Source organism: Felis catus, chromosome A2 (genome assembly GCF_018350175.1).
Source record: "Felis catus isolate Fca126 chromosome A2, F.catus_Fca126_mat1.0, whole genome shotgun sequence".
Taxonomy (NCBI): Eukaryota; Metazoa; Chordata; class Mammalia; order Carnivora; family Felidae; genus Felis; species Felis catus.
Genome location: NC_058369.1, coordinates 54,145,366 through 54,167,404, shown reverse-complemented (window position 1 = coordinate 54,167,404; position 22,039 = coordinate 54,145,366). Strand labels below are relative to the sequence as shown.

Below are 22,039 nucleotides of genomic sequence, written 5' to 3'. Positions count from 1 at the left end.
ATCTACTTACTGTGAAATAATCAAAAACATTCAAACGCCTGTGGAGTACAGTCTCTCTCTCTTCACCCACATAACTATGCCATGCTGAGTATGTCTTCAGCACCCACATGCACTCAGCCCAGGAAGCTACTGTAACAAAGCTTAGATATGAACTCCGCATCAACCTTTGATCAGGAATTAGGTGTTTAGTCTTTGAGCTTTGCATTGGGCTCTCAGATATGAGTGAGAGCATATATTTTGGGAAAGTAGGATACAAGGTTTAGACATTTTTTTTGGTAATGGAATTACACTAACTTCAGATTCTTCTTGTCCACATAGCCTGTGTATCCCATTAAAGTATTATCACAGGTTTGTTAGTGGAACCTGGGTTCATGTAGTACTTCAGAAATAGAAGGGGCCCTTAGATATCTAGTTTAATCTCATTTTATACATGACTACACTGAGACCCAGAAAGATAAAGTGACTTTTGCCGGGTCACACATTAAAATGGCTTAACGTATATTTTACTCTGCTAAAAACTGGAAGACTAGCTCTGTTCCCCTGGTGGATGTAATATATTAATAAGCCACCATAGGAAAAAGTTGATCCGTGGCAAAATGCATTGAAAATAGGGGAGAACCAGGAAACCATTCATTGACAGTTTTACAGGTTCCTTTTGTAGTTTTTTTCCTTAGGAGATCTGGCCTGCAACCCTACTCAGCTACTGCCAGTATATGGCAGTGTCATGTAGGGCAGGCTAAAAACCCTTCTCGTGTTCACAAGCAGTAATACCATTTTGAAAGCTTCTATTTTAAGAGGATTACTGTCCTTTGGAAACTGGCTTCTCAGACTCTTTGTATTAAGCCCAGGGATATTTTAAATTGCCCTGAATCATAAGAGCAAAAATACAGAAGAAGGCAGTCGCCGTGAGCAGTCATCACATGCAGTGGAACCATGGGTAGCTAGGCTAACCCAATTAGCACAGGCCGTTGGAGTTTTAACTAAACAAATGGTCAGTTAAATATAATTTCATTTTACCATCACTAGACATGAGAAAGATATGACCAGAGACACCAATTTTAGCTCCATTATTCCAGGTGTTAGCTCAATATCAACTGTAAATTGATCTGAGAGTCTCCAGAGTATATGTAGACTAGGTTTGAACAGTAAGTTGAAATTGAAACTGAGAATATTGGATCAAATTAGCTATTATAAAGAAAAAAAGCCCAATTAAAATATGTCCTTATGAAGAATAAGACCTTCCATAAAAGAGATTTACAGATGTGCTGCTCTTCCCAGTTTAGCCACTGAAGAGGTCATAGAGGAAGAATAGGAGGGAAGGAGAGAGAAAGAGAGGGAGGGAAAAATTATTTTACTTCAGTAATTAATTGAGGTTGGACAAGCCTGAATTCACTTGCCAGTTCTGACACTAGTTAGCTGTGTGACAGTATGTAACTCATCTGAGACTTAGTTTTCTCTATAAAAACAAGGTAATGATATCTATTGTACATGGTTGTTGAGATTATTAAAGGAGATAATGTATGTGGAAGCACCTAGTATAGTCTGTGGTGTGCCAGGATGTTGGAAAGCTGTCATTACCAAGTTTCCAAATTGCCTAGAAACCCACCTCCGCCCCCGCCCCACCAGCTTTTATATTTATTCCCTATATGCTTTAGGCATCTGCTGTTTCTTGTCTTTAAGATAATGCACTGCCTACCCTGAAAGTTTGGGGGACTAATTCTATGCTTTTTACTTTCCAACTAAAGACTAGTTCAGTGTTCCCTAGCCTCTTTTCAGGCTTCAACACAAATGAGGTAACAAAAAGTGAGGACAAGACATCTACTTTCCCTAATTCAGCCACGAATGTATTCAAGTTGCCACTACAGGTACTATGTGTCTCTTTTCTGGTCAAACACTGGCAGCAGCTACCTCAGGTCCCTGTTGGTGTTAGCACCGGGACCTCGTTCTTCCTGTTTCTCTTAATACCTGCTCTACAAGATTTTCAGCCATCCTGTCCTAGTGACCTGTTGCCCAACTAGAGAAGCACCACTAGCTCTCAGAGATGGCTCTGAACTTTTGAGCCACACCCAAAGAGTGATGCACTAGGTGAAGCATTCCCAGCCTGACACTCATCCAGTTCCTCATTCATCAGGAATTTGACCCAAAAGAGCACCAGGTTATCTTTGATCTAAGAAGATGACTACTGTGTGTACTAATCCAATGGCTGAAATACTTTATCAATTTATATATTATTATTTATTGTTTACCTACAACAAAATCTACATGTGTTTTTTTATATTTTGTAAATAGAGCAGATTTTACTTCAGGGGGAAGTGGATTTCATCTGCCAAAATATGACATAACCTACATTTTAAAAAGATCTTACAGTCTTAAGGCTTTCTGTTTGCTAATAGTTGAACTCAAACCGTATTGAAATTTTCTTTGAGTTGTACTCATGATTTCAGAAGAACTTTTGAGTAAAAAGTCTCAAAATGAGATTATTAATCTCATTCTTTGTGTTTAAACTGAAGTCTCATGGAAAACACATGCCAGTCAAAATCATACACTTGGATCAAGAATTGCCTCTCCTTTCATGTCCAGAGAGCTCTAACTGGTGTCATATCAAAAGGTTAAAATCCCTTACAGAGAGTTCTTGATTTTAAAAAATCACATTTGTAAAAGGCTGTACACAGTTTACCTTCCCTTCCCCTCTCCACCTCAGTCTTTGATATTAATATTTAATTAAAGGACAGAGGTGTTCTTTCTATGAATTCCCTAGAGATCCAAGTTCCTTGTTTTAGGATTTTGGTAGGAAGTAAACACTAGCAAGTAAAGCAAAAGAGATTATAATATTAATAATGAGAGTAGTGGGGACTGTAGTAATAGATGTTTTCTTCCTTTTGTTGTTGTTTAGATTTTGCATTTGATTAGTCGTATAGGAACAATAAGTTTTTTAAAAGGCAACAGTAAACTCTAAAAAGAGGAAGCATGAACTGAGTGGTTCAGATTCTCAATACACCTCACTAACCTAACAAGGGGAAGTTACTGCATCTTTCTCAGTCTCCCATTCCTTAATTACAAATTAAAGTACCTCCTAGGGACAAAGGAGGTAAGGATTAAGGTAGAAATGTCTTCATGAATCAGAGGCAGATGCCACACATAAAAAGGCATGGGGAGGTGGAGGTGTGTAGTTATTGTTATTACTGGTGCTAGTGTTTTGATGTTTTGATGCTTACAGTGATTAACTAGATGTAGACTGAACCCTAAATTCCTCCCCTGCTTGCACTCCTCCACCCAGAATGACACCACATCATCTTTACTGGGCTCTTTGTGTTAGCCTGATTTCAGACCATAATTTCACATATAGGTTATGTAAGCCACATAAAAATGACTGATGGCACTGAAAAATGTTTGACTGCAAATTGCTATGCCTGATCAGGTTTGTGCTTTCAAATTGTGGGTTGTGAGGTTGTGAAAAAAGCTGAGGAACAAACTTCCATGACCTGGGTGAACAAATCAGCAAAAGTGTTTTAGCAGTGACAGGCCCATTAAAGTTCTTTCAAGGTGCTGAAGCAACCTGGGAGACCTGCATTCCAAGACACCCAGGGCATCTTGCCAACCTCTTTGTTCATAGCATTTTACAAAAGCCCCAGAGTTTATGGCTTTCTTGGTTTCCTCCCTGATGTTTCCTGCAGATCGGAGGTGCTTAACTATGGTAACCCAAACACAACTGTGTGAGTGTAAAGGCGCCTGGCTGGCTTAATAGAGCATGTGACTCATGATCTCAGGGTCATGAGTTTGAGCCCCACGTTAAGGATAGAGCCTACTTTAAAAAAAAAAAAAAAATTGTGCAGGGTGCCTGGGTGGCTTAGTCAGTTAAGCATCCAACTCTTGATTTCCGCTCAGGTCATGATCTCATGGTTTGTGGGATCAAACCCCATCATGGGCTCTGCACTAACAGTGAAGAGCCTGCTTGGGATTCTCTCTTTCCCTCTCTCTCTCCCTGCCCTTCCCCTGCTCAAAAAATAAACAAACATGAGGGGGGCCTGGGGGGCCCTGTCGGTTAAGCATCTGACTTTGGCTCAGGTCATGATCTCACAGTTTGTGAGTTTCAGCCCTGCATCAGGTGAGCTTGAACCTCCTTCGGGTGAGCTCGAGTCCCACTCCTGGCTCCACACTCTGTCTCCCTCTCTTTCTGCATTTTGTGGGATTCTCTCTCTCTACTCCTCACACATGCTCTCTCTCTCAAAAATAAGTAAGTAAATAAATAAAGGTTTCTTATTAAAAATAAATAACATGAAAAAATTTTAATTAGAAAAAACTGTAAGTGTAAATAGGATTTCAGCTACATAATAACAGCTGTGACTTTTCTGTTCTTTCAGAAAGTCCTCATTCTCCAGGTAATTATTATGACTTGAAGAGGGAAGCAACTGCTAGTAGTTATTAGTTGGTGAATTAATGCAGCTGTTTCAAGTGGACCCATTGTGGGTCTTGCTTCACCCTTGAATTCTGCAGCTTTGTGTCACCTTGGCAAGTCTCCTAACCTGTTGGTTGTTCTGTTTTCATCTGTGGGGACATGGAGCTCATTCTACTTACCCAAATGCTACTTTGCTATTTAACTAATTGTTAATAAAGTACTGTCTGTGGGAACAGTAGTATATTTTCATACTTGGGAAGGCTCTCAGCTTGAGGAGATCTTGCTATTAATTTCTCATGTAACTGTGAGTAAATTGTTCCATCTCTGAAGGACTTTATTTTTTACAAGGTTATGGTGAGGATTAACCATTTCTACTCAACTCTTTTTAGGGATTTGCAAAGATCAGTTGAAACTTACTTGAGATACTTTCCCTCTCACATGTACAAAACAGATGTCTTGAAAGAAAGATAGGTAGGACAGTTTCATCAATTTAAAGGAAAGCTTGGAATAGTCCAGTGAATGGACTTGGTTATCTGGCTAACTTGAGTCAGGGAGATAGCAGGAACCCATTTGTATGTTTGTGCTGGCCCTCCTGATGATGAAATAAGAGAGGCGTGTGCCTCTCTTCTTCTTCTTGAAAAGGACAGAATGTGTACCCAGAAACCCTTTTGTGTGATGTCATAGGAAAAACTCTGAATATCCTGGAACAGTGAAAACTTCTAAAAATGTAAATTGAGAATGTGTTGATAAATGAAGAAATGGAGGGTTAGAGGAGAGAAAAAAATCAGAAATAGGAAGCCTTGAACAGTAGAGCCACAGAGCACTTGAGAGAGACTGCATGGCAATCAACAAGCAGTCCTGTTGAACTTCCTCACTAGGAATTGTTGGAGGGAGCTGGGAGGATTATAAGACAAAAATGAAACCAAATGTATATCTGTGATCTTTCCCACAGAGCTCCTTTTTTGTGTAGGGCATTTGACCTCTAACTCTTGTTCAGTCTTCACAGTTGCCCTTTGGAGTAGGTAGGTTGCCTCTTCCACACTGGTGAGTTGCAGAGCCGGAGTTTGAATCCAAAACCCAGTCTGAGCAGATCCATCAGCTGGTACAAATTGCATACAGATTGCATATAAACAGAAGTACAAAGAGGGCACAAAGTGGGAGGAGTGAAGACAGAGAGCCTTCAGATATAATATGAGATGAACCAAATCCAGTCAGAAAATGGCTTCCAGAACCTTTGACATGTTGGTGACCATTGTATGATAAACATTGGCTTATAATAATGTTCAAGAGTGTTGGTAGGGGCGCCTGGGTAGTTCAGTTGGTTTGGCATCCAACTACTGATTTCGGCTCAGGTCATCATCTCACAGTTTGTGGGATTGAATCCCGCCTCGGGTTCTGTGCTGACAACACAGAGCCTGCTTAGGATTCTCTTTCTCCCTCCCTCTCTCTCTGCCCCTTCCCCACTGGTGCTGTCTCACTGGCTCTCTCTCACAAAATAAAGAAATGTTTTTAAAAAAAGAGTGTCGGGGGGCGCCTGGGTGGCGCAGTCGGTTAAGCGTCCAACTTCAGCCAGGTCACGATCTCGCGGTCCGTGAGTTCGACCCCCGCGTCGGGCTCTGGGCTGATGGCTCAGAGCCTGGAGCCTGTTTCCGGTTCTGTGTCTCCCTCTCTCTCTGCCCCTCCCCCATTCATGCTCTGTCTCTCTCTGTCCCAAAAATAAATAAACATTGAAAAAAAAAAATTAAAAAAAGAGTGTCGGGAACAAGTGCTAAGGACTTTTGCGTATACTCTATGATTCACATACAGTATTACATATTTATATATAGTGTTATATAATTACAGAATTTCTATCTTACATACAGATAAAAATGTGAGGGGCAGCCTAAGGTGTTATTAATAAATCATCTTAGCTATTCACAAGTGAAAGTATCCAAAACCTATTTTATCACAACCCAAGCCATCAATCATACAGCCCAAAGAGGAACCTGAAAGAGATACATGCAGGAGGGAACTCCATAAAATACTTTGAAACAAAAGTTGCATATGGCACAAGGAAATCCAGTTTATGAAAGAAACTCAGTGTGAAATGGACCAAACAAATAAGAGACTTATACTGACAGAAAACAATGCAACAATACCTTCAAAGTGCTAGGGAAGAATAACTGTGATCTTAGAATGCTGTCCACCTAATTTATTTTTTAAGAAAGTGAAATTAAGACACTTTCAGACATGTGTAGACAAAGATTACCATTCACAGAAACCTTTGCTGAAAGAAATACTAAAGGATATGCTTCAAGGGCGGAAGGACCTCAATGGGTGAAAGAAGTCAGTAAAGCATGTACTAATTTAAGTACAGACTTTAAAAAAAAATATATATATATATATATATTTATATTTATATATATATGTATATACATACATACATACATACACTAAAAAATCTAAATTTCTTACATCAATTTGGATCTAAAATTCTGGAAAAGAATGTGGGATGCAAGGGTTGCATTTCAAAGGAATATTAAAGAGTGTTGGAGCTCCTGGCTGGCTCAGTTTGTGGAGCACACGACTCTTGATCTCAGAGTTGAGTTCAAGCCCCACATTGGGTATAGAAATTACTTAAAAGCTAAAAAAAAGTGTTAAAACTTTGAAGGAAGAAACATTTTGTACCCTAATCTGCCTGTCACTTGCCACTTGGCAAATTTGTTTACTTTATCTTTGTCCCCTTCAATCAATGATGGGTGCTCCCACTGCTAGGAATTTACCCAAGGGATACAGGAGTACTGATGCATAGGGGCACTTGTACCCCAATGTTTATAGCAGCACTCTCAACAATAACCAAGTTACGGAAAGAGCCTAAATGTCCATCAACTGATGAATAGATAAAGAAATTGTGGTTTATATACACAATGGAGTACTACGTGGCAATGAGAAAGAATGAAATATGGCCCTTTGTAGCAACGTGGGTGGAACTGGAGAGTGTGATGCTAAGTGAAATAAGCCATACAGAGAAAGACAGATACCATATGTTTTCACTCTTAGGTGGATCCTGAGAAACTTAACAGAAACCCATGGGGGAGGGGTAGGAAAAAAAAAAAAAAAAGAGGTTAGAGTGGGAGAGAGCCAAAGCATAAGAGACTCTTAAAAACTGAGAACAAACTGAGGGTTGATGGGGGGGTGGGAGGGAGAGGAGGGTGGGTGATGGGTATTGAGGAGGGCACCTTTTGGGATGAGCACTGGGTGTTGTATGGAAACCAATTTGACAATAAATTTCATATATTGAAAAAAAAAATGATGGGTGCTCCCAGAAACATTAGGATAAATAAAACATAAATGTGAATGCATTTTGCTTTTCAACTAGGTGTGTAGATATGGGGCTCCTAAACAGTAGATGAAATGACTGAATAGGCTAACTTAAACCTTCATCCACCAACGTGGCCTTCCTACCGCCGACTGTTCACAGGAGCGGGAAGGCTCTCATGATTCTTACCTCATCTTCTCACCTGACCTTTTATATTGTACAAAAAAGTGTATGTTGCCCTAGCAAGGACAGTTCCCAGGTTTGGGGCTGGGATATTCTCTAGCAGCAGTCTGTGAGCTCTGGCTTGGCCTTGCCCTGTCTTGGCCACTGTATCTTCACCCAGAATTAAGACAGTAGAAGACAAGCATATCTTTACAAATAGCATGTGGAAAGAAAGAGCACTGACAGAAACCACTGTCAGCGGAATGAATTAAAAATGATACTTGGGGCACCTGAGTGGCTCATTCGGTTAGGCATCTGACTTCAGCTCAGGTTTGATCTTACCATTTATGAGTTTGAGCCCCATGTCAGGCTCTGTGCTGACAGCTCAGAGTTTGGAGCCTGCTTCAAATTCTGTGTCTCCCTCTCTCTCTGACCTTTCCCCCTTCACACTCTGTCTCTCTCTCTCTCTCAAAAATAAATAAACATTAAAAAAATTAAAAAAAAAAAAAACACAATACTGATGAGGGACTTGTGCTTTCGTGTGATGCCCCTACTTTCCTTGCCCTGTTTAGCCTCTTCCTTGTATTTAATTAAACTAGTCCTTTTTTACACCGCCTCCCCCCCCCCCCCCCCACCGCCCCACCACCAAATAATACTGACAGATACAAGAGCAGTCAAGACTTTACCAGGGATTTGTTCTATGCAAATATATCGGGAACTATTTCCTCTTGCTGAATGGAGGTTATCAGGGGTAATACAGGTATGGGAGTAGCTTGCTTTTTTGCGACTCTAAAGACTGTGGGGTGAGAATTACAAGTAGCTAGGGGTTTTAGCTCAGTTTTAAAAAGAACTTCTCTAATGGGAAAAAATGCCTTAAGATAAATGAAACCCTGCTACTGGAGGTATTCAAGGAGAGATTGCTTGTCAGGGATGTTATAGAAATAATTCCTCAATTGAAAGAGATTTAACTAGATTTCTAAGATCTTTTCTAACCCCCAGAGTTTAAGATTCTTTCTAGTAAGGTAACCTATTTTTATCTTTCAACAACTCTAGAGGGGTAGGGAGGTACATGAAATAGTGATAAACTTAGAGACATGTAAAATTGAGTGTGAGATATTTATTGATGTGGACTGCAATGAGCCTAAAATGAGATTAAGGCCATGAATCAGTCACCACAGGAAATATTTGGCTGGCTAAAAAGGTTTTCAAATTATGCATGAATTCCTTTCAGGGAGCATGTTTTCAAGTGATGCCTTCTTTAATAAGTAGAAACATTTTCAGGGATGCCTGGGTGGCTCAGTCGGTTAGGCATCAGACTTTTGGTTTCAGCTCAGGTCATAATCTCATGGTTCATGGATTCAAGCCCCGCATTGAGCTCCACACTGACTGCGCAGAGCCTGCTTGGGATTGTCTCTCTCTTCCTCTCTCTGTGCCCCTGCCCTGCTTGCTTACTCTCTCTCTCTCTCCCCCAAAATAAGTAAATAAACATTAAAAAAATAAGTAGAAACATTTTCAAAAAGGCCATTATATTCCTTGGTAAAACTGTGAAGACAGAAAGGAGAAAACTGGACATTTTTTAATGACCTCTCCATGCTCAAATGAGTATAAAAGATTAAGATTATTACCATCATTTTATAGGTGAAGGAACTTGCTCAGAAAAGTGAGCTAACCTAACTAGGACCATATAGCTTATGAGATGCAGACCTAAGACTCAAACCCAAGTTTTCCTGGCTGTCATACCTGTAATCACTTTTCCCCAGTGTTTATTATAACTGGCATCTTTGACTTAGAATAATGTTTTCAAGACTCATCCATATTGTAGCATGTGTCATTACTTAATTTTTATTTCCAAATAATACTCCATTGTGTGGTTACACCACATTTTATCCATTCATCAGTTGATGGACATTTTGTTCTTTCTACTTTTTGGCCATGAAGAATAATGTTGTTGTGAATGTTTGTGTATACCTAAGAAGGTAGAAATAGGTTTTCATCTCTCTTCAGTGTATACCTGGAGTGGAATTGCTGGGTCTTATGGTAATTCTGTGTTTAACTTTTTAAGGAACTGCCAAACTGTTTTCCAAAGCTGATGCACCATTTACATTCCCACCAGCTCTGTGAGAGTTCAGATTTCTCTACATCCTCCCTAGCATTTGTTGTTATTCTCTTTTTGACTCTGGGTTTATAGCGTTTTTATTACACTCCTCCTTCCATTGACTCCACCTTGACATCAGGCTCCAAACAATCATGTCATTGTAGCTGAGTCTAGCTCCTGTATGGCAATGTAATTTGGATCAGCTATAGACCTGACTCAGATTTCTTACCTACAAAGAGAGTTTAGCTCATCTGGGCTTCTTGAGTCATTTCGAAGTGGCATCACAGTGTAAAAGGTTAAGAACTTGGGTTTAAAATCAAAGAACATGGATTCGAATCTTCGTTCCCTGCTTAATTTCTGTATTCCCTTAGGCAAGTCACTTTACCTCACTGAGCTTTGTTTCCTTATCTGTAAAGTGAAGATAATACCTACTGCCTTCTTGGGTTTTACAAATGAATTTGGATATATATATATTTGCACTGAATAAATGGCAGCTGCTGCTGTTACTTTTTATTCTGTTCTAATGGTATGTGTGAGCCATGTTTAATATCAAATAAGATTCTCCAACATTCCTGAAAGGCCTAAAGAACTATACAATTACGAAACACATGCCAAAAGATGTCACATGGGTTTGTTTTTATCAGAAGACTTGTTGCCACCACGGCCATGCTCCCCTCCCTGCCACCCAACATCATTCTTTGGTTTAGGAGGGTTATTTGCTGCTAGGCCCAGCCCTTCCCTTAAATCTCAAAGGACTGGTAACTTTGCAGCAATCCTTTTTTTGTTTGTTTACATTCATTTTTGAGAGACAGAGAGAGAGTGCAAGCAGGGGAGGGGCAGAGAGAGAGAGAGACAGATTCCAAAGCAGGCTCTAGGTTCGGAGCTGTCAGCACAGAGCCTAATGGCAGAGCTTGAACCCATGAACTGTGAGATCATGACCTGAGCCAAAGTCCGACGCTTAACCGATTGAGCCACCCAGACGCCCCTGGAGCACTCCTTTTATAAAGTCTCTTTCCCATCTCTGGTGAGGAGAGAGAACGATGAAATAATCAAACACTAAAAACACTACAGAGCAGTGAGCTAAGATAAGATGAGCCTGTAAAGGCAATAGTATATCAACGTAATCTTATGGCACTTGGTGGACTTAAAATATGGTAGAAAATCAATCAGTTCTGGAGGTGGTGCCTGTTTCTGAAAACATGCCTTGGGCAGCAGATGAAGTGAAAAGGCAGTCACAGAGAATGTTGGCCCCAGTTACAGGTAAAGGTTGGAAACACTTTCTGATCTGTCCCATCACATTAGTAACAGAATTTTGGTGTGAAAGCAAGCAATACAAATGCCTATCCAAGGTAAAGGAGAACTCAGTAGGATTCAGTAATACTGAATAAAAAGGGTAATAAAATAATAAGTAATAAAGGGTGGAAAAAAAAGTAAAAAAGGGGAAAAACTAATAAATTAAAAAATAAGTAATAAAAAGTGTTGGCTGTGCCTTTTTAAAAAAAATCCTCATTTCTTAGAGAAAGAATGGAGTTTAGGATGTAATTATGTATGATACAGATTATTGGAAGGGAGAATATCAGTGATGCTGCAACATGAGTTACCTTAAACTGAAAACTTCTGTGTATTCCTTAAAAGTTTGTGTACTATATATGGGGTTAAAAATAAGGAAAGGGCAAGGTAGTTTTAAGTGTCTGAGTTCAGGCATTTTTATTTTTTTAATACAAAGCCCTCTGAGGCTTCTATGCTAATGTTGGGTGTGTGCTTGCCCAAGTAGCATTCAGGGGTAGTGTATTCTGTTGGGCTGAGCCCTCTGCCTATCAGAGAAGCTTACATTTTATTCACCATAACCTAGAATGTATTTCTTGTTACCTTTCAAGTCTTTTTTAATGGTTAGTTTTCAACTGTCCTTCTACCTACGTAGCTCTTTGTTTGGTTCCTGGGATTTTCAGACACAACCTACCCCAGTCTGTCCTCTTCACCTCTATATAACCCATTTTCCTAAAACACTGTGTTCATGTCACCCTTCCCCAATCAGCAGTCTGTTTTGGGCCCATTTACTATCTGTTCCAGAATTCCAACTCCCATGCCTACCTTTTACAGCCAGATTTCCCTTTTCTCTCCAACATAGATCCATCATTCCAATTATCCTGTACATTTCTACCTCCTGCCCTTTACCCATGTTCTTTTTCCACCTAAAATCTTTGATCTTGTCCCTTAAACATGTTTCAATCCTACTGGTCCTTAGGTGCCCAGCCCAGGTTCCATCTTTATATAAATAACCTTCTCATAGGTAATGCTAAGTGCTAGAGATACAAGATGAAGAAAAGGACCTGTTCCCAAGGAACCTCATCTCCCTCCATTCTGTTTTTTTCTCAGCTGTAGCCACACAGGCCTGCTTTGTGTCCCCCAAACCTGCCAAGCTAGTTCCCATCTTGAGAACTTGATACCTACTATTCCTTCTGCTTTGAGATACTCCTCCCCCCACATCTTTATCAGTCCATTCATATCATCATTCAAGTTTCAGCTCTCGTTGCTGGAGAGTGCCGAGCAGGAAAGAGTTCTTCTCTGACATTCCAGCTTAACCTACCATCAGGCACTCTGTCGTATACCCCTACTGACTACGTTTTACTTACCCATACCTACAATTGTCTTGTTTTTTCTGCCTCACCTCCCTCCCCCACCACACACCTTAGCATGTAAATTACTGAAGGTAGGCATTCTGTGTTGCTTACCACAGTATACCTGGTACACATCAGACTCTCAGTAAGTATTTGTTGACTAAGATGACCTAGATGCTGTGCTTGGCCATGGGGATGATAGGTCCTCAGTCATGAATATCCAGGTGAGTGACTTACCCAGTATCAGAATAAGCTACTGGTGACTGCTAGAAGGTCATTTTCCATTTATGTGCTGTTTATCTTGTGATGAGACCTGCTTAATTGTCCTCTATTTTTTGCCTCTCCCCTCTGCTGCTCAGAGCAGAGTAAGAACTGCCTCATTTATTATGAATATGCTCAAAGCTAACCAGGGCTGCTGGCATCGCTGCAAATACTGTGTGTTGAGAAGATTGTGGAAAAACCATGTTGCTGCTATGATATGGCCTTGTGACAAGCTGTCCATTCCAGGGACTGAGAACTGAACCCACTAGCATGCCTTGTTAGCCCAGGCCACTGACTTAATTTTTCTGTGCTTTTGTTTTCTTCCTTTGCAGAAAGGATTTGGGGGATGGGATGTGAGAGTAATACCAGGAAAAATACAGAATGCATAAAATTCTAACTTTTCCCCCATTCTTAGATGTGAACGATTAGAAGAACAACTAAATGACCTAACAGAGCTCCACCAGAATGAAATCTTAAACTTGAAGCAGGAATTGGCCAGCATGGAAGAGAAAATCGCATATCAGTCCTATGAACGGGCCCGGGACATCCAGGTTAGCATGAAGGATCACATGTAAAAGCATAAGACTAACAAAAAGTAGAATGGTGGTTGGCAGGGGCTGGGATTGAAGGAAATGAGGGGTGCTTGTGTAATGAGTATAGATGAAAAGAGCTATGGAGGTGGATGGTGGTGATGGCAGCATGACATTATGAATGGATTTACTACCATTCAGCTGTACCCTTAAAAATGGTTAAGGTGGTAGATTTTATGTTCTATGTCTTTTACCACAATAAAAAAAAAAAAAAAAAAGAAGAAGAAGAAGAAGAAAAAGGAATGAAATACTGATGGATAAATGTAGAAAACATTAAGTTCAGTGGGAAAAAAAGCCAGTCACAAAAGGCCACATATTACGTGATTCCATTTACATGAAATGTCCAGAATAGGCTATGGAGACAGAAAGTAGATCAGTGGTTGACAGGGGCTACAGGGAGTGGGGAAAGGGAATAACAGGGATAGAGGATTTCTTTTGGGGGTGATGAAAATGTTCTAGAATTTGATAGTAGTGATGGTTGTACAACATTATCAATTTACTAAATGACCCTGAATTGTACACTTTAAAATGGTTAAATGATAAATTTAATGTTAGGTGTATTTTACCATAGTATTTGAAAAGTTCAGGAAAAAAGATGCAGAACATAGAATATCAGGAGGAGGTTATATTAACTGTAATTTACCTATTCTTGAAATGAGGTACATTTCTCAAAAGTCTATACCATTTAGGGGTGGTATGCTTGCTTGAGTTCTTAGGAAATGTTCTGAGGTCTCAGTATATAGAAGATTACATGCATTATTACATCTGTTGGCTCCTGCTTCAGGAGCTGCTCTGACAAGATTCATGGCCATCTTGTCTGTCTTCTTCTATAAAAAGGGCTTTTGTCCTAGTTGCCAAACCCAAGCCTTTTACAGGCACATTGCCAAGCAGTTTGTGACAATAACACATGAGGCAGTAATGTTTAAGGTTACTAGCCCTCTAGTGTATGCTGTGAAGAAATAGAATATGTAACTTTTTCTTATCTTGGGAGGTATTTCTAGGGGAACAGTTGCTGATTTCATATGAAAGCATCTTGAAATAAGCTAGTCTTAGAGAAGGGAAGTGGTCCAGGAATCTTTTTTACAGCCCAAACGAATCAAGAGAATGTCTAGATCATTTGCCCAGCTGCCACTTCTCCAGACTTCAGAATTCTGTTCATGTTTTAGTTTTTTTCCCATGATCATTCTGGGCTGGGTAGTATTCATTGACTGTCCATTCACTAGCTTGCTTCAGCCTGAAGTTGCCTAGCCTTCACCTCAAGTCCTGGGAAACCAGGACACACTGAAACCAAGACCTGAAAAACCTCGGGCTCCCACCATTACTGAACTTTACAGGATACCTGACCTTAGCTAAGGAGATAGGTTCTGTCCTCTGAACATTGTGGGTAAATTTCATATAAACTCATGCTTGAAAGGAACCTTTTACTTAAGATATTTGGTCTACTGCTTGAGCATAGTGCCCTCTTTTAAAGAGATCAACCTAAAAGGGGGGAAGTGTACTCTTTTTAGGGAGATGGATCAGAGTGCCCTTTACACTGATGTCTGTGGTTTGCTTAACTTGGAAAACACCAGATAGTGTGTACAAGGATGTTCAGAGGATGTTCACATTCTAGTTGTTACGGTAGAAAAGTTGGAAATAACCTAAATCTCTCCAGTTGGGAACTGGCTGAATAAACTATGAAATACCTACCCTACTGTAAAATGCTACATAGCAGTTAAAAAGAATGAGGTACATCTCTACACATTGACAGGGAAAGGATCACCAGGACCCACACTGTTGAGTAAAAGAACAAGTTATGAATTAGTTGCCATACTGTGATACTATTTATATTAAGATAGAAAGTCAAAAAATAATTCCATACGTTTCCCTAGGCTTAAATACGTATGCATTTAAACATAAGTGAAAGGATGAACACATTAAATTGACAGTGTTACTTTAAGACTAGGACCTGGATTTGAGGAAAGTATCAAGAGGAACTATGTATCCTATTTGAAATGTTTTATGTGGCACAACTATGCAACTTAAATTTGTGATTTTTAAATGGAAAAAAAAAAGCCAATTGTATATTTGAAGTCTTGTCATTAAAATGTTTAAGACTAGGGCGCCTGGGTGGCTCAGCTGGTTGAGCAGCCGACTTTAGCTCAGGTCATGATCTCACAGCTCGTGAGTTCGAGCCCCGCATTTGGGCTCTGTGCTGACAGCTCAGAGCCTGGATCCTGCTTCAGATTTGTGTCTCCCTCTCTCTCTGCCCCTAACCCACTCGCATTCTGTCTCTGTCTCTCAAAAGTAAATAGACATTTAAAAAAAAATTTTTTTTAATGTTTAAGACCAGGGACACCCAGGTGGCTCAGTCAGTTAAGCATCCAACTTCGGCTTTGGTCATGATCTCATGGTTTGTGAATTCGAACCCCACGTCGGGCTCTCTTGACAGCTCAGAGCCTGGAACCTGCTTCAGATTCTGTGTCTCCCTCTCTCTCTGATCCTCCCCCACTAGCACTCTGTGTGTGTGTGTGTGTGTGTGTGTGTGTGTGTGTGTGTGTGTCTCAAAAATAAATATTAAAAAAATTTTTTTTTAATGTTTAAAACCAAATCTAAGTGTGGCTACTACTTCCTGTGAGCCATCCCACAAAGAATGCAATGGAGAGCAGTTCAGGTGAATAAGAGTTGCTTGAATAATGACTTACATATTTAAAATCACCGGCATAGCTCAAGAAGCATCTGGCTTGCTCAAAGGGCATGTCAGCTACTCGGAGTACGTATGAGCAGAAGGCTTAACTATTCCCTGTTCTGGCCCACAGGAGGCCCTGGAGGCATGCCAGACCCGCATCTCCAAGATGGAGCTGCAGCAGCAGCAGCAGCAGGTGGTACAGCTGGAAGGGCTGGAGAATGCCACTGCCCGGAACCTTCTGGGTAAACTCATCAATATCCTTCTGGCAGTCATGGCGGTCCTTTTGGTCTTTGTCTCCACGGTAGCCAACTGCGTGGTTCCTCTCATGAAGACTCGCAACAGGACGTTCAGCACTTTATTCCTTGTGGTTTTCATTGCCTTTCTCTGGAAGCACTGGGATGCCCTCTTCAGCTATGTGGAACGGTTCTTTTCTTCCCCCAGATGATGCTGGCACAAGAAGGCAGTGCTCCCCTACCCTCTGGCGAGTGCATGCAGCGAAGAATTAGACAGCAACTTACCTACTCTGAAGTTTTCTACAACAACAAAAGAGTTGAGTGAATCTGTTTACATTTAGAATAATGTTTTTTTCTTCAAGAGACGCAATTGCAATAGTATTTTTTAGATTTTATCCAAGAAGTTTTTTGGGCAAAAATCTTGGATCATTTTTATGTAGCATGATTTTCCTTGGGATGCAAATCTTAAACAGTCCTTTAATATGAACCAACAATCTGGAGCACACTGAAGGGCATTCTAAATTGTGGCTTGAAGGACTGCACTAAAACCCACTAAAAAGATGCAAAAACCTGATTAGGGAAACCAGTTAAACCTAACACCCTGCCTCGTCTGGGCTCACCACCTCTCCCCCTCCCAGACTAACTTTACTGTGAAATCCTACCACATTCCATGTCTGAATTTTTGGATTCAGGGTGGATTGTCCTTGTCCGTGGATGAACACATGGATCTCTCCCTGGCTTTCTCACCCAAGTTGGCCACTCATGCTAACCCTGGAAGTATGATCACTTTTGAACCTGGTCCCTTAACCTTTACTAGGATACAAAAGTGAGAGCATCATGCCCCAAAGGATCACTGCAAAGCCCTACTACAGTATTTTGAAGTAGCCCTCTAAATACTTAATTTTAAGCAAAATCCCTTGGCCGCACTTTTAAGGTTTTTTTAAATATGTGTATAGTCACCAACTTTAAAAAAAAAATCCGAACAGCATACTTGAAGAATGTAATACTCAAACTCTCAGTGCTTCCTTATGGTTTCTAATAGGATTTTTTATTATTGTTATTATTATTATTGGGTTTTTTTGGAAAGGGTTGGGAGGGTCTTTTATTTTTCCTTTGAAATAAAGAAGTGATGTTTTTAAATGAAGAAATGTGTGGATATTTAAGTGTGCTGCTCCCTCTTGTCTTGAAACAGTTTGAGTAAAGGAAGACTTGCTATAAATGCTCCCCTCTGACGCCCTTGATTTGAGATGCAGCTTAGACTTCCTCCTCTGGCTGCTGCTTTTTGGTGTCCTGCCACCCCCACCCCACCACTTCATGGGTTTGGCTTGGTTGGAGAGGAAAAGGGTGTGCAGGGAGAGGAGGAGGCTGTTTCCACAAACCAGCATGATAGGGTAGAGATTTTTTTGCCCCAAGAAAATGTTCACCCAGTGACTTTGGGCTGGGGTTATCTTTAGGAAAAATCGAGACTATATTATGAGAGTCATACGTAATTCCTCATGTTTCCTTAATTTATTCTTAACACCCCCTAATTACTGAAACCAAAGTGATGTGGAACCTTCTGTCTGCATTTTGGCCCCAGCATCCTTAATTTCAAAGCTTTATTCTGTCTGCCTGAGAGAATCAACTGAAGGTGATTCTCCCTAAAGAACAGAAAAGGATCTGTCAGGTTTGAAGGACCCAAGTTTGTGGTGTAAAATGTTGTCAGCTTCCTAGTCCTCTAGACTGACTTACTAACGTACTTGTGCTCAGTGGACTTTTATAGACAATTTAGAAGAAAGAACTGAGCCTTCTTCCCCATGCTATAACCAGTTCCACCAGGATGGGACTGGGCCTTTAGAACATATCTGGAAAGCTTGGTTAATCTCTTCATAGTATTGAATCGCAAATGCTGTTCCCTCTTGGCCTCAGTTCTGTGCAACCAAGTGATGAGCAAGGGGCACATAATATGCCCTGAAAAGAGTAGCAAAGCATGCTTTGCCTATTCTTCCCGTACGAGGAAATTCTTTTGGAACTAGATTAGCATTGCCTTCTCTGTCTGAGAGGATGGTTTACATGACAGCTCCAGCCTCCTGTGGCTTTGGCAGGCTGGCCTTCTCAGAGTCAGCATGTTGTTTCCATAACCATTTTGATATTTTAACTCAGGTACCCCAATCTTCACTCCATCCCCAGATGATTGTAGTACAACCTGTTAGCTCTGTTGACCTCTCAAAATTAGTGCCCAGAGCAGGGACCACAGGGATGATTTTTCTATTAAAAAATAATTGGAACCAATTCATGTTCAGGCCAAAAACAAATTGTCCCATGCCTATGTATTTTAAATGTTAACTTTGCCTAAAAATATTGCAGTGACTTCAGGCAGGAGTGCCAAAGGACACCATGACCTTGTCGAACTAGCGTAGTTTCTGCTAACTTTCTGCTTTAGCTTATCACTCAGAGTAGGGAAGAGAGCCCCACAAAGCTATCGAAAAGAGGCTTTAGCCACAATCCTCCAGTTTTTGTAAGAACCTTTGAGTCCCCTAAATTGTGTAGAGGCTACTAAGTTTTTTGTGGGCACTGGAAGACACTGTGATAGATGGATTGATACTGCTCCCATTTGTGTTGGGACAGTTTCTATCAAAGGAAGGTTTTCGCCTGTGGACAGACCCCTGAGCTCCCAGCCAAGCAGGCCTGTGCTAACTGCCCATGATCCTCTCAAACTGTCTTAGGAAGGAGCTACAGGCTAGGTCAGGCACAGTAACAGCTTTCTAGCTGTGTTGTCCCTTGATTTCTTCACCAGGCCCAACAGTTAGCTGCATTTAATGCTATTTGTAACCATGCATCTGTTTTCATGCCTTCCCCCACTTCCCGCTGCCCACACCTGTTGCCTTTGTGTTTCTTTGCACTGTGGCTGTTCCCGGATTCTCATCTATTCCGAGCCCTTCTATAACCTCACTCCAATGGTTGTTTAACAATTGTTCTGTGAGTGGAAATTTCCCCTTGCTTTAACACTTCTTCTCTTTTAAAGACTACACGCATTCCCTTTGAAATGAAGCATTCCTGGATTACTTGTTAGTGCTGGTGCTTGAGGCTGGCTGTGGTAGCCTGGGTGACTCTGTTCAGGCTGTAGAATAACTAACATTTTTCCTTTTTTATGGTTCAATTGAAGGGCACTTCTGTCTGCTCCAATTTCAGTTCCTTGGTATATACTCCGTGCATCCTAGCAAGGAAGGCTTTCTACTCCACAGGCTCCTTAAGAAGCAAAAGTAGGTTAAATTTTACACTTCATTGACCGGGTCTTCTTTCTTCCCTGTACCCCCTTCACCCAGTTGAGTTGAAAATCTGATAACCAAGAAGGACACTGCGATCAAGCCTTCCTTGCTAGCCATGCCCTAATAATGAGCATATTTTTATGTGGTCTTCACTGCATTTGGTTTTGTTTCTGACTTCCTATTCCTTTGAGATACAGTCAGATGAAATGCTGAATTCCAAGTGAGCTCCCGCAAGGAGTTGCCTTTCAGCTTTGGAAAATATGCATCCAAAACAAAACCAAATATTATAATCAGCAAATTGACACAGGCAAAATTATGGTTCCCACCCCCCAAATGAAACTGGGGATTTTGAATGTGGCTCTAAGAGTTAACATTTCTGTCTGTGTGTTGTGTATGCTAGGTGATACCCTCAGTAGGATTGACTACTAGACTGTGTGTTTTATCAAAGTGTGTAAGAATAAAAACTCACTTGCACGATTTGAAAAGTACAGAAATGACACTTGTGAACGCGTGAACGTTAACACTGTAGTTGATAGATCTTAAGCTGCTAATTGTTGAGAGAGAATTACATTTATGTTTTGTCTGGTTGCTGCATATTCTCAGCAGCACTTTTACTGTACATACAAATTGAAATAAAGACCTCAGCTATTAACGAGGTGGTTGGACTCGGGTTTATTTTGGTCTTTATTTTTGCATATTTATTACAGTTTCCATTGACAAGTTTGTCAGTTTGAAAACTTTCCACCAGTTTGTGGGTTAGAAGCTATGTGTACGCACGCATGCGTTATGAGACCATAACTGATAGTTGGGTGGCTGTCACTGTCTCCCAGGACTTTACATACATTTTAGACTGTCACTTTGACACAGTTCCTTTCAACTGGTAGGTAAGACTGCCTTTTAGTTATTTGGAGGTAGTTTTTTAGAGGCAGTATGCCCTCCCTCAAATTCATGTGATGACCAAATAGGTATAATAATTCCTGTCCATTCTTTTTTTTTTTTTTAATTGAAAAAAAGTTGTGTGTATAGCTGACACACAGTGTTACATTAGCTTTAGGTGCATTGTGATTTGACACCTGTATACGTTATGCTATGCTCACAAGTATAGCTACCAACTGTCACCCTACAATACTATTATAATACCATTGAATATCTTCCCTAATCCCTGTGCATTCTTCAGTAGGGTCTGTTAGTGTTGTGATGGGTGTATAAACACACTTTGTGAAACATGTAACATTTGAAGTTTTATATATATGTAAGGGGTTATAACCTAGCCAAATCCCATCTATGGTTTTGTTATACGGGTAGCATTTTTTTTTTTTTTTAAGTAATTTCTATGCCCAGCATGGGGCTTGAACTCACCACCCTGAGATCAATAGACACATGCTCTACCGACTAAGCCAGCCAGGTGCCCCTGGAGGTAGTAATTTTTAATATGGTTTCTTGTTGATCACTGAAAAGCCTCTGGAAATCGAGAAGCTCTCATCTTACCTCTGACAGGGTATCAAGCAGGGACCTGATGACTTGGTTCTTTATAGCCACAACCTGAATGTCAAGATATTTGGGCCCATGTTTCCGGCTTACTAGCTCTGTGCCTATCCTATCTAAATGCTAGAGGTATCATTCCCACCTTGATCCTACCTAGTGTGTGTTGTAAAAGTAAAGAGTGCCTCTTGTGAAAGCTTTTTAAATTGCTGCAAGAATGCCTTAAACTTCTTGAAATGTGGACTGGGCTGCCATGTACAGAAGTGCACGTTGTACATTGCCCACTGTGGGTTACACTGTGAACAATATATCAGTGTTGTGCAGTGCATAACTGGTACACAGAGCAAGCCTGATTATAATAATTATATAATGTACAATGCATAATTTCAAAGCCTGTTTTATTTTCATTAAAAACTTAGGAGAGTGGAAGCCTGGTAACAAATCTGAGAAGCTGTTGTGAAAACAAACTGGGGAGACAGGTGAGGGTGTGGCCAACTAGAAAATGTATGTCTCACCTAAAGGATTCAAATGTACTATTTTTAAACTCTGTGGGCTAAGCTAAACACCTAATCAGCTTGTGACCTCAAGTCTAGGTAGTGAAGAGTAGCTCACATGTCTGAGTACTTACTGAATGCCGGGCATAATGCTTAGCACTGGGCATGCAGCTCTCACTTCTCCCTACAGTCTTACACAGGCAGTGTCCTCATTGTCTAGGTAAGGAAACTGAAACCTGGGTTAAATGGCTTGCCCAAAGCTAGTGTTAGGAAATGGTAAAGGATTGTGTTGGAAAATAGTCTGCAACATATTTAACAAAAGATGAATGTTTACAGCGTGTGAGTGTAAGAGTGAATAAATATGAACCAAGAAGAAAACAGCTCAGTAGAAAAATAGGCAAAGGTTATGAAGTAGTTCACAGAAAAATGAATGGCCAGTAAGCATTCAGAATTAAGTATGTAAATCAGTGCATTAAATGAAAATGAAACATTTA

General features: G+C 40.5%; 1 protein-coding gene across 6 annotated transcripts in view; it reads left to right on the top strand.

The window, feature by feature from the left end:
- Positions 1 to 20,221, top strand: part of TMCC1 (transmembrane and coiled-coil domain family 1) — a 247,795-nt gene extending 227,574 nt beyond the window's left edge. For all 6 annotated transcript variants that reach the window (XM_045051987.1, XM_019825115.2, XM_045051989.1 and 3 more), the window contains 2 exons: positions 13,246 to 13,381; positions 16,219 to 20,221. In XM_045051987.1, the coding sequence (XP_044907922.1) occupies positions 13,246 to 13,381; positions 16,219 to 16,533 (451 nt within the window). In that variant the 3' untranslated portion in view covers positions 16,534 to 20,221. The remainder of the gene's footprint in view (positions 1 to 13,245; positions 13,382 to 16,218) is intronic.
- Positions 20,222 to 22,039: the final 1,818 nt, after the last annotated feature.